Source organism: Neoarius graeffei, chromosome 7 (genome assembly GCF_027579695.1).
Source record: "Neoarius graeffei isolate fNeoGra1 chromosome 7, fNeoGra1.pri, whole genome shotgun sequence".
In the NCBI taxonomy this organism is placed as follows: Eukaryota; Metazoa; Chordata; class Actinopteri; order Siluriformes; family Ariidae; genus Neoarius; species Neoarius graeffei.
In genome coordinates, this window is record NC_083575.1 from 36,655,752 (window position 1) to 36,668,756 (window position 13,005).

A 13,005-nucleotide genomic window follows, 5' to 3' on the forward strand; every position below is an offset into this window, starting at 1 on the left:
TAGTTTACTAGGCTGGTTGATACCACTAAACTTAACACCTAGTTAAAGAGCACCGGTTTTTATACCCCTCTGCCCAGCGACATAAATGACATCAGTGATTTGCAACAAAACTAAATGGTGAAGATTTGGAAAACATGGCGAGTCAGTGGATAGACACTGACAGCGGTACACCGGTAACCTCCATCATTTCCAGAACAGATGAAGAAATTGTCACCTCTGTCCGTGATCCTTTAACTTGGTCAGTGAACTACAGTAGTGACTCGGAAGGAGAAATTTGTGATAAGGTCCCCCAAGGAGATCGTTATATATGTTGCGGTGTATATGGAATTGGGCTGATGACACATTTTGCTGCTGGTTTAGTGCAGATGTATTTTGAGAGAGGGTTTCTGTCTCGCCACCCCATAACCCAGACGTGAAGAATACAAGAGATTGTTGTGACATACAGAGAGTAATCAGTATTTGTCAGATATTCCTGCAGATCTTCTATAGTAGCTATCATGGCAGTCTCCACGGTACACTTTGTCTTGTCCTGTTGTAAATTTTTGAGGGACGTTCTGTTCTTGGAAATGTCAGTGTGGCGCTCCATTTTTTTTTTCTTTTTTTTTTCTCTCTCTTCACTTGGAGAGCCTTCACGGTGTTTTGGAAATGCTTTTGTACCCCTTTCCTGATTTGATGACTTTCGACAAGTGAAATACCACACAGGCTTTGTAAGCTCTTTGAGGACCGCAGCTTCAGCAATCAGATGAAACCAAGATTAAGAAAATTCCACAGAAACAGCTGGTCTTTATTTGGGGATTAATCAGATTAATTTCATTGACAGCTGTATGATTACTTTTGACTGAGAGCGAATGTGATGAGTTCAATCGCATGAACACAGCCACGTTACCAAAAACTAAAAAATAAGAGTATTGTGCAATGCTAATTAGAAATGGGTCTGCACACTTGCGTAATCGGGTTATTGGAACTCTTCCCCCCAGTTTTTCTCTAAAGTGTGTGTTTGTTTTTCACTTAGTGACAGGTTCAGGAATCATTTAATCCACTCCTCTTTCTGAATTGTTTGAGCTGATACCCATCCCCATAGATATGCATTCTCTTGTTTCAATACATTTTATTTCCTCATGTGGCGCATCCGAACCACGTGTTGGTCTGTTTACAAACTGCTTGGCAGCCAGTTCAGGAAAGTCACGTGAGGTCATGCGTGGGTCAGAGGTCGCGACTGCAGAGCCACAGCAAACATGGCGGATCGCCCAGATCAAACGAAGACTCCTAAATCGAGACGACCCCCACCCGACGATTTTAAGGAAGTATCTGAGGTTGTCAGAGGCAAAATGTGCTAGAAAAGAGAGGGGGAAAAACACGGAGGCTGCCGGTTCCACCATGTTTGTTGCGACCTTACTTATGATGATATAATGAGGGTAAACTTCGGCCGTTTCCGTACCCAAGTGTCAACATTAGCGCGCAGTGTTTTTCCAGCTCATTCACCTTCGCAGGCATGATGCAATGGGCAATACAGCATGTGATTCAAGTACCTAGGGGTTATTCTAGCTCCACAGTGTACTCTTCATCTTTTTAATACGTCAACCTGTGTCGCTTTAATTACTGTACGTTGTAGTTTCACATTGAGGGTGGAAAAAGTTCTGACGTGACTTTTTTTTTTTCCCCTCCCCCTTTCACAGAACCCTACCATTTTAACAGGGGTGTGTAGACCTTTTTATATCCATTATATATGCACTTATCCATTTGTTTTGTAAGTCTAGTAATTCTAAGGATGAAGTGATGTTGCGTTTGACAGATTTGGCAGCCCTCTCTAGTTACATGAACACATGGTCAGTGAAGACACGTTTGAGACATATGAAAAGGCTAGGCGTGAATGATTTCCCATCTTGGCTGACCATAAGCTGCATGTTAATACCAGGTGTGCACACAGTGCTGAGCGTAAATGAGTGCACCCCTTTTGAAAATTAACATTTTAAACAATATCTCAGTGAAGACGAAGAATTTCCAAAATGTTGACAAGACAAAGTTTAATATAACATCTGTTTAACTTGTAAGGTTAATAATATAAACTTGGATTACACATTTTTCAGTTTTACTCAAATTAGGGTGGCGCAAAAATGAGTACACCCCACTGAAAGTCTCTGGAGCAAAGCTAAATTGTAGACTACAGATGTCTAATTTAACAAGAATACAATCACAGGTGAGTCGAATGGTGGATTAATGTTTCCCTTCTCTGCAGAAGACATGTCATTTTTGCTATTAAAAAAAGAGATGCATTGGGTTGTTTGTGTCGTTTCCCTGCCTGTACGTCTTAATGCAATAGCGCTCATTTAGGCTAGTTGTTTTCTTGTTTTTAAAATGAAACAAATGTCGATTTATTGTATTCTTCCCCAGCAAGCTTAGGAAGCTTAGGAACATCACTGCTCGAATATCTGCTAAACTATCATTTTAATGAGAGCACGGGTAGACTAACTAACATTTAAACATAACTTCGTTTTATTTAAGACCTTCCGTGTCAGGTTCCAGGCTCCGCGGGGTGCAGCTGCACCACTGGTGCTTCTGATCACTTCCCTGGGAGAAATGTTTCCCGACTTCAGAACTTTGGCTGAAGTGGCGCTGGTTATTCCAGTCTCCAGTGTCGCAGCAGAGCGCGGGTTCAGCCTTAAGAATAAAATTAAAACGTCAATGAGAAGTCGTCTGTCCGAGGCAGAGACGCAAAATTTAATGACAATTGCCTCGGCAGCAGTCTCCGTTGACGACTTTGATTATGCACAAGCGAGCTCCCAATTTAAATCCATGCGGGCCAGAAGGAAGGTTTGAGCTCACGCAAACAGGTCAAATTAGATTGTCACTTAAATCGTTGTAGTGGACTGTTCATATTTTAACTGCAATTGTCTTGCTACGTTGTAAAATAACATTGTTCATATGCCCGTTAAGGCACAACAGCCACAATGTTTTTAGCGGAGGGAAAACGGGTTCACGAGTGACCGAACGTCAGAATCTCTGTTCATCTTTTTGCATCATAAATACATAAATAAATGATTTAAATAATACAAGCTTGTTCTGTGAATTAATTTTTAAATGAAAATGAGTCCATGAAAACACAAGTTATTAAATATGTAGCATTTATAGCCTATATACATTGTCATTTAAAAGTTAAAATAAAATGACAGATAATAATGGACAATGACGGAATTTTTACGACCCTGTCCGTCAAAATGACGGACAATGAAAAAGTCTAACGCAACCACTGGCACATACACTACCGTTCAAAAGTTTGGGGTCACTTTGAAATGTCCTTATTTGTGAAAGAAAAGCACTGTTCTTTTCAGTGAAGATCACTTTAAACTAATCAGAAATCCACTCTATACATTGCTAATGTGGTAAATGACTATTCTAGCTGCAAATGTGTGGTTTTTGGTGCAATATCTCCATAGGTGTATAGAGGCCCATTTCCAGCAACTCTCACTCCAGTGTTCTAATGGTACAATGTGTTTGCTCATTGCCTCAGAAGGCTAATGGATGATTAGAAAACCCTTGTACAATCATGTTAGCACAGCTGAAAACAGTTGAGCTCTTTAGAGAAGCTATAAAACTGACCTTCCTTTGAGCAGATTGAGGTTCTGGAGCATCACATTTGTGGGGTCGATTAAATGCTCCAAATGGCCAGAAAAATGTCTTGACTATATTTTCTATTCATTTTACCACTTATGGTGGTAAATAAAAGTGTGACTTTTCATGGAAAACACAAAATTGTCTGGGTGACCCCAAACTTTTGAACGGTAGTGTATAAGGACAAAACATGGCAATATTTAAGCATTCAAAATGTTTTGTTTAGTTTATTTAAAACCAAAACAAAATACATTGAGCGTAAATACAATGAGATAAACATTCTGTCTCAATAGCCTAAACATAAAATACATTGTGCTCAGTAAATCTTAAAACCATGTTTCTCTTTTTTGTAAAATAAGATTTCTATTTTTGCAAACAATGAACCTTTTATCTGTACATGACACTTTTTAAATTCACAGCATGAATGAATTTTCTTTTTCACAGCATGAGACTTGAATGTGCAATCACTATTCAAATCACACTGTCATCATCTCAGTGTGATTTTTCACACTGAAATTCATATCAATTTTCCTTACCTTCGCCTCTTTGCAGTAGCCTAGTCTTTGCAGGGCTGCAGCTGTTCTCTCTCACGTCCAAAGTTTACAATTTGCGCTGCTGCTGGTCTTTCTGCTGCAGGTAACAGTGTGACTGTAGCGCTTTAAGGAGTCCGTGTAGAACACGCCGCCATGTCAGTTCCGATCTTCGAGCCAGCGCACGTCGAAATTAATAAATCTTACTGTATTATCTGTTCAGCACAGGGGCCACAACAGGGGCCAGGAGCAATTTTACAGGGTCACTGGCCCCCCCGGTCCCCGTTTAAAACCGCCTATGAAAGTACCCATCTAAAAATCTACTCGAGTAAAAGTAAAAAAGTACTCAATTTAAAATGTACTTTGAGTAAAAGTTACTTAGTTACTTTCAATTATTTGATGTAAAAAAAAGAAAGGACAAGTCATAAATCAAATTGTTTTTAATGAACTATTAGTCCACATAATAACCTTTCAGGCAGTATAATGTATAAATTTTTGTTTGGACTACCCCATCAAACATTTTCAAGTACAAGTGGCATAACTTGTAAATTCTGTCATCCATTTTTTTTCTTTACTGACAAACGCCTGCTATTTTTATGTACCTGTACCTGTCGTCTTCGCGCCCGAGGTGGCACAAAAGGCTTCAGCAGTTTCTCTCCATTTCTTCTTGTCCGCAGCAGTCTCCCTCGCCTCATCCCATGATCTCCATCCAGCCTCAGCTCTTTCTTTCTCAACTGTCTGGCGCCATGTTGTTTTTGGCCTTCCTCTCTTCCTTTTTCCTTCTGGTGCCCAGGTCATAGCCACATTCATGAGATTGTTTCCGTCTTGCCGTAAGATGTGTCCAATCATCTTCCACCTCCTCCTCTTCACTTCATTGCTTAGCGGCCTACAGTTTGCTTGCTTCAGGAGTTCCTCTGTGGATACATGTTTTTCCCAACGTACTTTCATTATTCTTCGAAGACATTTGTTGTTGAAAACGTCTATCATCTTACTATCTCCTTGATTCATTTTCCACGTTTCACAGCCATATACCAGGATTGGCACAACCAGCGTCTTATAGAGCCTAAGTTTAGTTTTCCTTGATATATTGCAGGATCTCCAGATCTTTTTCAGTCTTATGAATGCCCCTCTCGCTTTCGACAAACGGTTCTTCAGGTCTTTCATGCCTCCACCATCTTTACATACTGTTGCTCCTAGGTAACTAAATTCTTCCACATCTTCAATCCTGTCTTGTGTTCTGATGGTAGTGTTCTTGGCTGCTCGGGTTAATTCTCATCATCTTTGTCTTCTGCACATTGATCTTCAATCCCACACGCCTAGCTTCTGTGTCTGACTTGTTTAATTTATATTGCATTTGTTGCTTGGTGGAAGAGAGCAATGCAATGTCATCTGCGAAGTCTAGGTCATCCAGCTTTGATGTAAATTTCCATCTTATTCCGTTTTCGCCATTCCCGACTGTTCTCATTACCCAGTCAAGTACTATTAAGAACAGGAACCCTGACATATTACAACCTTGCTTTACTCCTGTGGTGACTTCAAACCATTCGCCTGGTTCACCCTCTTCTTCAACTGCACATTGAAAGCCATCATAGAATAACTTTACCATCCTCACCAACTTCTCCGGTATTCCATATTTCTTCATGATTATCCACAAACTCTCTCTATGTACCGAATCAAAGGCCTTCTCAAAATCTACAAATCCGAGGTATAAAGTCGCCTGCCATTCATTCACTTGTTCCGGTATGTTTCGTAGAACAAACACCTGTTCTGTTGTTCCTCTTCCACTTCTATAACCGGCTTGTTCCATTCTCAGTCTTTTGTCTACTCCATTACGTAGCCTGTCGATAATGATCCGACTAAGTATTTTCCCTGCAACAGACAGAAGGGTTATACCCCTGGAGTTCTTGCATTCCTTCAGGTTTCCTTTCTTTGGTAATTTTATTATCAAGCCTTGCTTCCATCTGGTGGGTACTTTCTCATACTTCCAGATGTTCTTCAATAATTCATGTATTTTCTTTCCAGAAAATTCTCCACCTGCCTTCAGTAACTCTGCCGTAATCGAGTCTGTCCCTGGTGCTTTTCCATTCTTCAGTCTTCCTATGGATGATTTTACTTCTCCCATTGTTGGTTCATTTGTTTTTATCTCTTCTATGATATCAGTGAATTCAAAGCCGTTGTCTTCCTCCTCGGTTATTGGGTTTGTTGGTGCTTCTCTATTAAGAACTTCTTGAAAGTGCTCTGTCCATCTAGCTTGTATATCCTCCTTGCTACTTTTTATGCATACTTGTATTTATATTTATATAAATATTATGTATGTATATATGTGTATATATATACACAGAGTCTACCTGTAATGTGCAATTTTTCCGAGCCTCTCAATAAAGCAATTTTTCTATACTTTTTCACGGTAGATAATGCAAATAAGCCCTCTGTATTTAATCCTTCGTTTGTCTAATTTGTATTTCAGTTTTATTTGTTATCTGTTTGACATTTTCTTGCTACTGTAACAAGTGAATTTCCCCGATGTGGGATGAATAAAGTGAATCTAATCTATTAAAGCCACTAAAGCAGACCTACTAAATGACATATATGAAATGTAAACCAACCAAACTCAAAGTGTCCTGGGCTCTCACGATTTAAAGACAGCTAAGCGATTCCTTAGTAACACTGTGCTCTTCCTTATATAGAAAATATAATTGGCAAATCAACTGCATAATGTTTACAACCTGTCGAGGGGTAATGTGCAAACTATTTTGAGACCACCCCATAAAACATTTTTAAGCAAAGTGCCAAATTCTGAATTGTATGGTCCAACTCAAACACCACAATAAAAAAAGAAAAGAAAATCAAAGTATCCAAGACAGTGAAAATGTTTTGATGGCCTATCAGTGACCTCCCAAAGCTCTAGTCTAGGCTACAGCTAACAACCCAGGACCTAGTCTATACATGAATTAGGATTTTTTCATAAGAGACCAATTGCAACTAAAACCATGCACTCGTATTATTTCTGTCGTTCTGATAAAACGAATTTGTAAACGTGAGGTGATTCATTTCATTTAGACTACTTCACTTGAAACGTTAGTGATCAGTATGGATGCTAGGCGGCCAAAAGAATTGATAATGAAGGCACATTTTACTCAACAGTGGAAGGTTTTAACCAAACAATAAATATAACGTTTGGGATACACAGGTAAATGCACATATCTACTTACCACCACATGCTTCCGCAGATTTGATGTGGAAGTTTTGTAGACCGATAGCTCTGTATGGCGAGGCAGGCACATTTTGCTTTGCATTGCATTATTATGTTATTGCCTCGTTTGCGTTTGAATGCAAAGTACTGGCTGAGATACGGCCAAGGATTTCCCTCGCTGTCCGGCGCATCTGTTCCACGGGAATTCTCTTCTTGGCAATCCTCAACCTCCTCCATGACTACCTCTATCTCTTGCTCGGCTATCTCGGCACCAGCCATCATCCAACGATACATGTAGGCTAATATGGATATTCCGTGCGTGCGCCTGCGCCAGTTTCCTTTCAGTTCAGGCCAATTTTTTTTTTTCCCTGCATTTAATTTTTTATTTTTTTTACTCCGTAACGGGCGGTTTTCGAATGTAGCGAAGTAAAATACTTGGTTCAAAATGTACTTGAGTAAAAGTAAAATTACCCATTTCAAAAACTACTTAAATTACAAATTACACAAAAAATTACTTAATTACAGTAACGTGAGTAAATGTAATTCGTTACTTTCCACCTCTGGTCATTACACAGGTGTCCAGCAGACAGTTGACTATAAAAGGGTATTACTTAAAGAAAACCCCTCCCCATTTCATGCGGTCAGCAATGGCACCACATGGAAGAGAAATGAGACAAGACCTGAGAAAGAAAATAATTTCTTTACACCACAAAGGTGAAGGCTACAAGATCAGCAAAGCTTTACTTATTAGTCAGAATACTGTAGCAAAAGTGGTACAAAAATTTAAGAAAGATGGAACTGCAGCCATCTCACAGAGACGTCCAGGTCGTCCACGGAAGTTAACACCCCGACAGGAGCGTCTTCTGATGGGAGGCGTTGAAGAAAATCGGCATGCAAGTTCACTGCAGTTATCTAAAGAAGTAGGAAGCCAAACTGGAGTGACTATTTCCCGTGACACAATACGGCGTACGCTGCAGAGGAATGGCATGCATGGATGCCGTCCACGAAAGAAGCCTCTCCTAAAGCCCAGGCACAAAAAAGCCCACCTAGAGTTTGCCAGGACCCATGCTGACAAAGATGAAGACTACTGGGACTCTATCCTCTGGAGTGATGAGACCAAGATAAATGTTTTTGGAACTGATGGCTTCAAAACTGTATGGCGTCGCAAAGGTGAAGAATACAAAGAAAACTGCATGGTGCCTACAGTGAAACATGGTGGTGGCAGTGTCCTTATGTGGGGCTGCATGAGTGCTGCTGGTGTCGGGGAGCTGCATTTCACTGATGGCATCATGAATTCAGAGTCAGACCTGTTGCTCTATACTGAAAGAGAAGATGCTACCATCACTCCGTGCCCTTGGTCGTTGTGCACTTTTCCAACATGACAATGATCCTAAACACACATCTAAGGCCACTGTTGGATTTCTGAAGAGGAACAGGGTGAAAGTGATTCAGTGGCCGAGTATGTCTCCTGATCTGAACCCAATCGAACACCTATGGGGAATTCTGAAGAGACAAGTTGAGCATCACTCTCCATCCATCATCCAGTCACTAAAAGAGGTCATTGTTGAAGAATGGAAAAAGATTGATGATGTAAAATGTCGCCAACTTGTTCATTCCATGCCTAGAAGACTTGGTGCTGTCATTAAAAATCATGGAGGCCATACAAAGTACTAGATGTAGTAGTTTTTGTTGTGGGGTGTACTCATTTTTGCACCACCCTAATTTGAGTAAAACTTAAAAAAAAAAAAGTGTAATCCAAGTTATATTATTAACCTTACTTTCCCATTACAAGTTAAACAGATGTTATATTAAACTTTGTCTTGTCAACATTTTGGAAATTGTTTGTGTTCATTGAGATATTGTTTAAAATGTTACTTTTCAAAGGGGGTGTACTCATTTACGCTCAGCACTATAGGATCTAAAGCTTTGTGGTTTATTTGTTACAGGCAGAGGAAGCTCAGCGAAAGCTTAAGAGACAGAATGGAGAGGACCTAGGTAAGTTATTTCTTCAGTGATTGTAGCCTAAAACTAAGATATCTGAAGAGTATATCTGCAGATTGGTGAAGTGTGTGTGTGTGTGTGTGTGTGTGTGTTGCAGCTCTGCCTCCACCAGCCCTGCCTCCATTCTGCCCATTGTTTGCCAGCTTGGTAAACATTCTGCAGTGTGACGTGCTGCTCGGCATGCTGGGTGCTGTGCTACAGTGGGCTGTGGAGCCCAGCGGGGGACACTGGTCCGAGTCCATGCTGCAGAGGGTAAATGTCTGTCTGTTTTGTTAAAATGACATCATCCGGTGTAGTAAATTCAACAGTCTTGCGCTTGTCATGCGGAGTTCATGAGCATTATCTGCAGTACATTTAATGGCTGAGTAGCGTTCACAATTTTGCACGTGTGTGATTTGCAGGTGCTGCACTTGATCGGCATGGCTCTGCTGGAGGAGCAGCAACAGCTAGAGAGCAGTGGTGATGACATTGAAGTTACCTTCAACTTCACGCTGAAAATCTCCCGTGAGTTCTGTGTTTATCTTCTCGTACAATAGAAAGTCTCAAGCCTGCAGTTCGAACTGTGGTTCTTGTGTGGCAGGTCCTGGTGAAGCCCCCAGCAACACTCCAAGTATCCTGGCTCTGTTGGAGACCTTGCAGAGTGCTCCTCACTTGGAAGTGCACAAAGACATGATTCGCTGGATCCTTAAAGTAAATTACATCTTGATTTATGTTTGCCACTTGTCTTACTCACTCAATATGTGCACCTCGTGTGCCCACCAGGAGGCAGCATAACATATTTCACATGCTAACCCTGCCAAGCATTCGGGCATCTACAGATCATCAGCATTTGGCAGTTGGCTTACTGTGAAACACATGCTTCGCCGTCACAAAACAGTTTTGCTGCTGATCATCTGTAGGCAGCCTTAGGGGTGTTTTAAATGGCATATTGTACATGTTACTTCAAAGCGCTATGCCAACATGACATGACGTATTTTAATGATGTATAAGAATTGCTTATTGGAAAAACTGAATTAGGCCAAACAAAATGTGTTTCCTGGGTTTTCAAAATAGGGTAGGCAGGTAGGGAAAAAAAATTTGTTTATCCCAAAAGTTTACGACAAATTTTCTAGGGTAGGTAGGAAAAAGTGAAGTTTCCTTTGAAAACTTTTTTTGCAAAATACTCGTTAAACGTTTGCAACTGATCCCAGAATTAGGGCTGCTCGATTATGGAAAAAATAATAATCACGATTATTTCAGTCAATATTGAAATCACGATTATTCAAACGATTTTTTGAAACAATGCATTTATTCAGCATTTCTCTTTAAAACAAAAAAAAAACCTCTTTGTTATTGATCATTTACGTTCACCTTTCTTTCAAACTGAAAATATAGTCTAGAAAAACTTAAGTTTGCGATGTATAAAACAAAATAAAAATATTCTTTTGACATAAGACAGAGAAAAACAAATGTAGATGGCTGCATGTCTTTGGCTAAATAATATCCGATGGATGCTGTGAGTGCGTTGTGCCTCTCCGAACTCGTGGCATACGGAGTGGCATTGTAAAAAGTGGCTGAAATGGATGGCTGCATTGTCTTGCTGGTTGCGGCGGCATCGGCTTTATCTTTTTGTTTGTTTTTTATTGTTTCGGCGTGAATAACTTTATGACTCAGTTTCAGGTGGTTGAAGAGGTTTGTAGTGTTGCCAAGAGGCGCAGATACTACCTTATTGCAAATCTTACACACGATGCGCTTCTGTTCCACGTCGGATTCTTCGAATCCAAAGTGATCCCATATTACAGACGTTTTTCGTCCCTTTTTGTCGACCAACCGATTCTGCCCTCCTTCTGTCATCTTGCGAGCCTGCCTCGCGCCAAACAATTCACAATCTCTCCTCCTTTCAGCTGCATGAGTGGAGAGCCATAGAGACACACACACTGCTTCCGCCGCGTGAGTGTTGTCGGCAAGTCTGCGCATGGGCCCGCGGGAAGGAAATGTATTGCGTGTGCGCGTCCCCGACAAATGGCAAAATAATCGTTTCAACTCGATTATATGAATTTTGAGATCGTTTGACACAAAAATCAAAATCGTGATCAAAATTCGATTAATTGCACGGAATTGAGCATTAAGCTTTGCAGTGTGAACGTAGTGTTAGTGTTACAGGACTTTGTGTGCGCATGTAGTTTTAACTGAACTGCTGCATCATTTTCTGTTCAGTGTTTTCCTAAATTGTGTGTCTTTCTGCACAGATGGTGGTTGGCATTAAAACTATGCGAGAGCGCACAGCTGCTGCACCTGCCTGTGAAGGAACAGGGCACTGCCAAGAGGAGGTCAGTCTTTGAGTAACTTTCTAGCACACTGACGTATTAACCTTTAGTGTGTGAAACTGCTTTATTCTACCCGTGTATGCGTTTGTGTCTTACAGACTGTGCGGGACAAAGACAAAGCGGAGAGAAAGAGGAAGGCAGAGATGGCTAGGCTGCGCAGGGAGAAGATCATGGCTCAGATGTCGGAGATGCAGAGACATTTTATCAATGAGAACAAAGAGCTGTTCCAGCAGAGTTTAGAGGAGCTGGACCCCTCTGCCTCTACGTCAGCAGAGCACAGGTACCTGAGCATGCTTATAGTGAGACGCATTAAACACAGGCTGTTTTTATTAAGGGGTCTTGTATTTTGATATCCTCAATAATAAGGCAATGCAGTGTATGTGTAGAATAGCAACAAACGTCTGTAAACACAATGCATTAACTTAGCATTCCGATGCATCATCCAGTACATGTCTGGGCTAGAAGTCCGAGGTTCATACATGTTGTGGTGGTCATCCTATTACACATTTCCTTTCCTAAATTCTTTATTTTGCATAAAGCTCATATAAATCCCCTTTCATTTTGGACATTTTCTGATGGTGGTTAAAAATGATCCTAGGCCATTTGTAGTCATTAATTTAGAATGCTACAATTTCTGGTGTAATTTAACATAAAATGTACTTGTAATCGTTAGGGCTGTAACAATATGCATATCGAAATCGCGATACGCAGAGCCACGATCCGTGTCGCGATACAAGAAGGCAGAATCACGGTACACCCTTTCAAACTTCTCCTCAGCCCAAAAACAGAGGCGCTTCCAAACTTCAATTTATGAATACTTTACTTTTTATTTAAATTACATTTTAAACTTACTTAAATTACTTTTATTTTTTATATCTATTAGTAAGGCGTTTTTTCGCCGACCTGCGACAATCTTCTGCGAGTCACGCAACGTCCACACTCGCCACTGGCAACCATATGGCGTCCTTGGCCACCAGAGCATTCGTTTCTTTTTAAGCGGTCGCCATTCTGGTTGCGACGCGGGGAGCGAATCTGTAAACAAGCAGCTCATTGGCTGGCTAGGTGTGCCACAAGCCAATCACAATCACTTGACCGGAAAGGCATGCAGTGTTGCCAGATTGGGCGGTTTTAGGTGCTTTTTGGCTGGTTTTGAACACATTTTGGGGTGGAAAACGTTAGCAATATCTGGCAACACTGAAGGCATGTCTGCTTGGGCGGAAGCCTTCTGCGGCAGTTACATATTGACACGTGAGCAATGTTTCACTATAAAACTTCCGTAATTTCCATCTGTTTTCCGTGATCACAGAAAATCATTGGCCCTATGAGAGAGAGACAGTGAGAGAGCCACCCCTATACCCCCCCCCCC

The 13,005-nt window shown here is 40.9% G+C and overlaps 1 protein-coding gene across 3 annotated transcripts in view; it reads left to right on the plus strand.

Moving 5' to 3' along the window:
• ubr2 (ubiquitin protein ligase E3 component n-recognin 2) overlaps positions 1-13,005 on the plus strand; it is a 144,433-nt gene that overhangs the window by 104,924 nt on the left and 26,504 nt on the right. For all 3 annotated transcript variants that reach the window (XM_060925578.1, XM_060925579.1, XM_060925580.1), the window contains exons 24-29: positions 9,279-9,327; positions 9,431-9,585; positions 9,735-9,837; positions 9,914-10,023; positions 11,562-11,642; positions 11,738-11,919. In XM_060925578.1, coding sequence (XP_060781561.1) covers positions 9,279-9,327; positions 9,431-9,585; positions 9,735-9,837; positions 9,914-10,023; positions 11,562-11,642; positions 11,738-11,919 — 680 coding nt within the window. The remainder of the gene's footprint in view (positions 1-9,278; positions 9,328-9,430; positions 9,586-9,734; positions 9,838-9,913; positions 10,024-11,561; positions 11,643-11,737; positions 11,920-13,005) is intronic.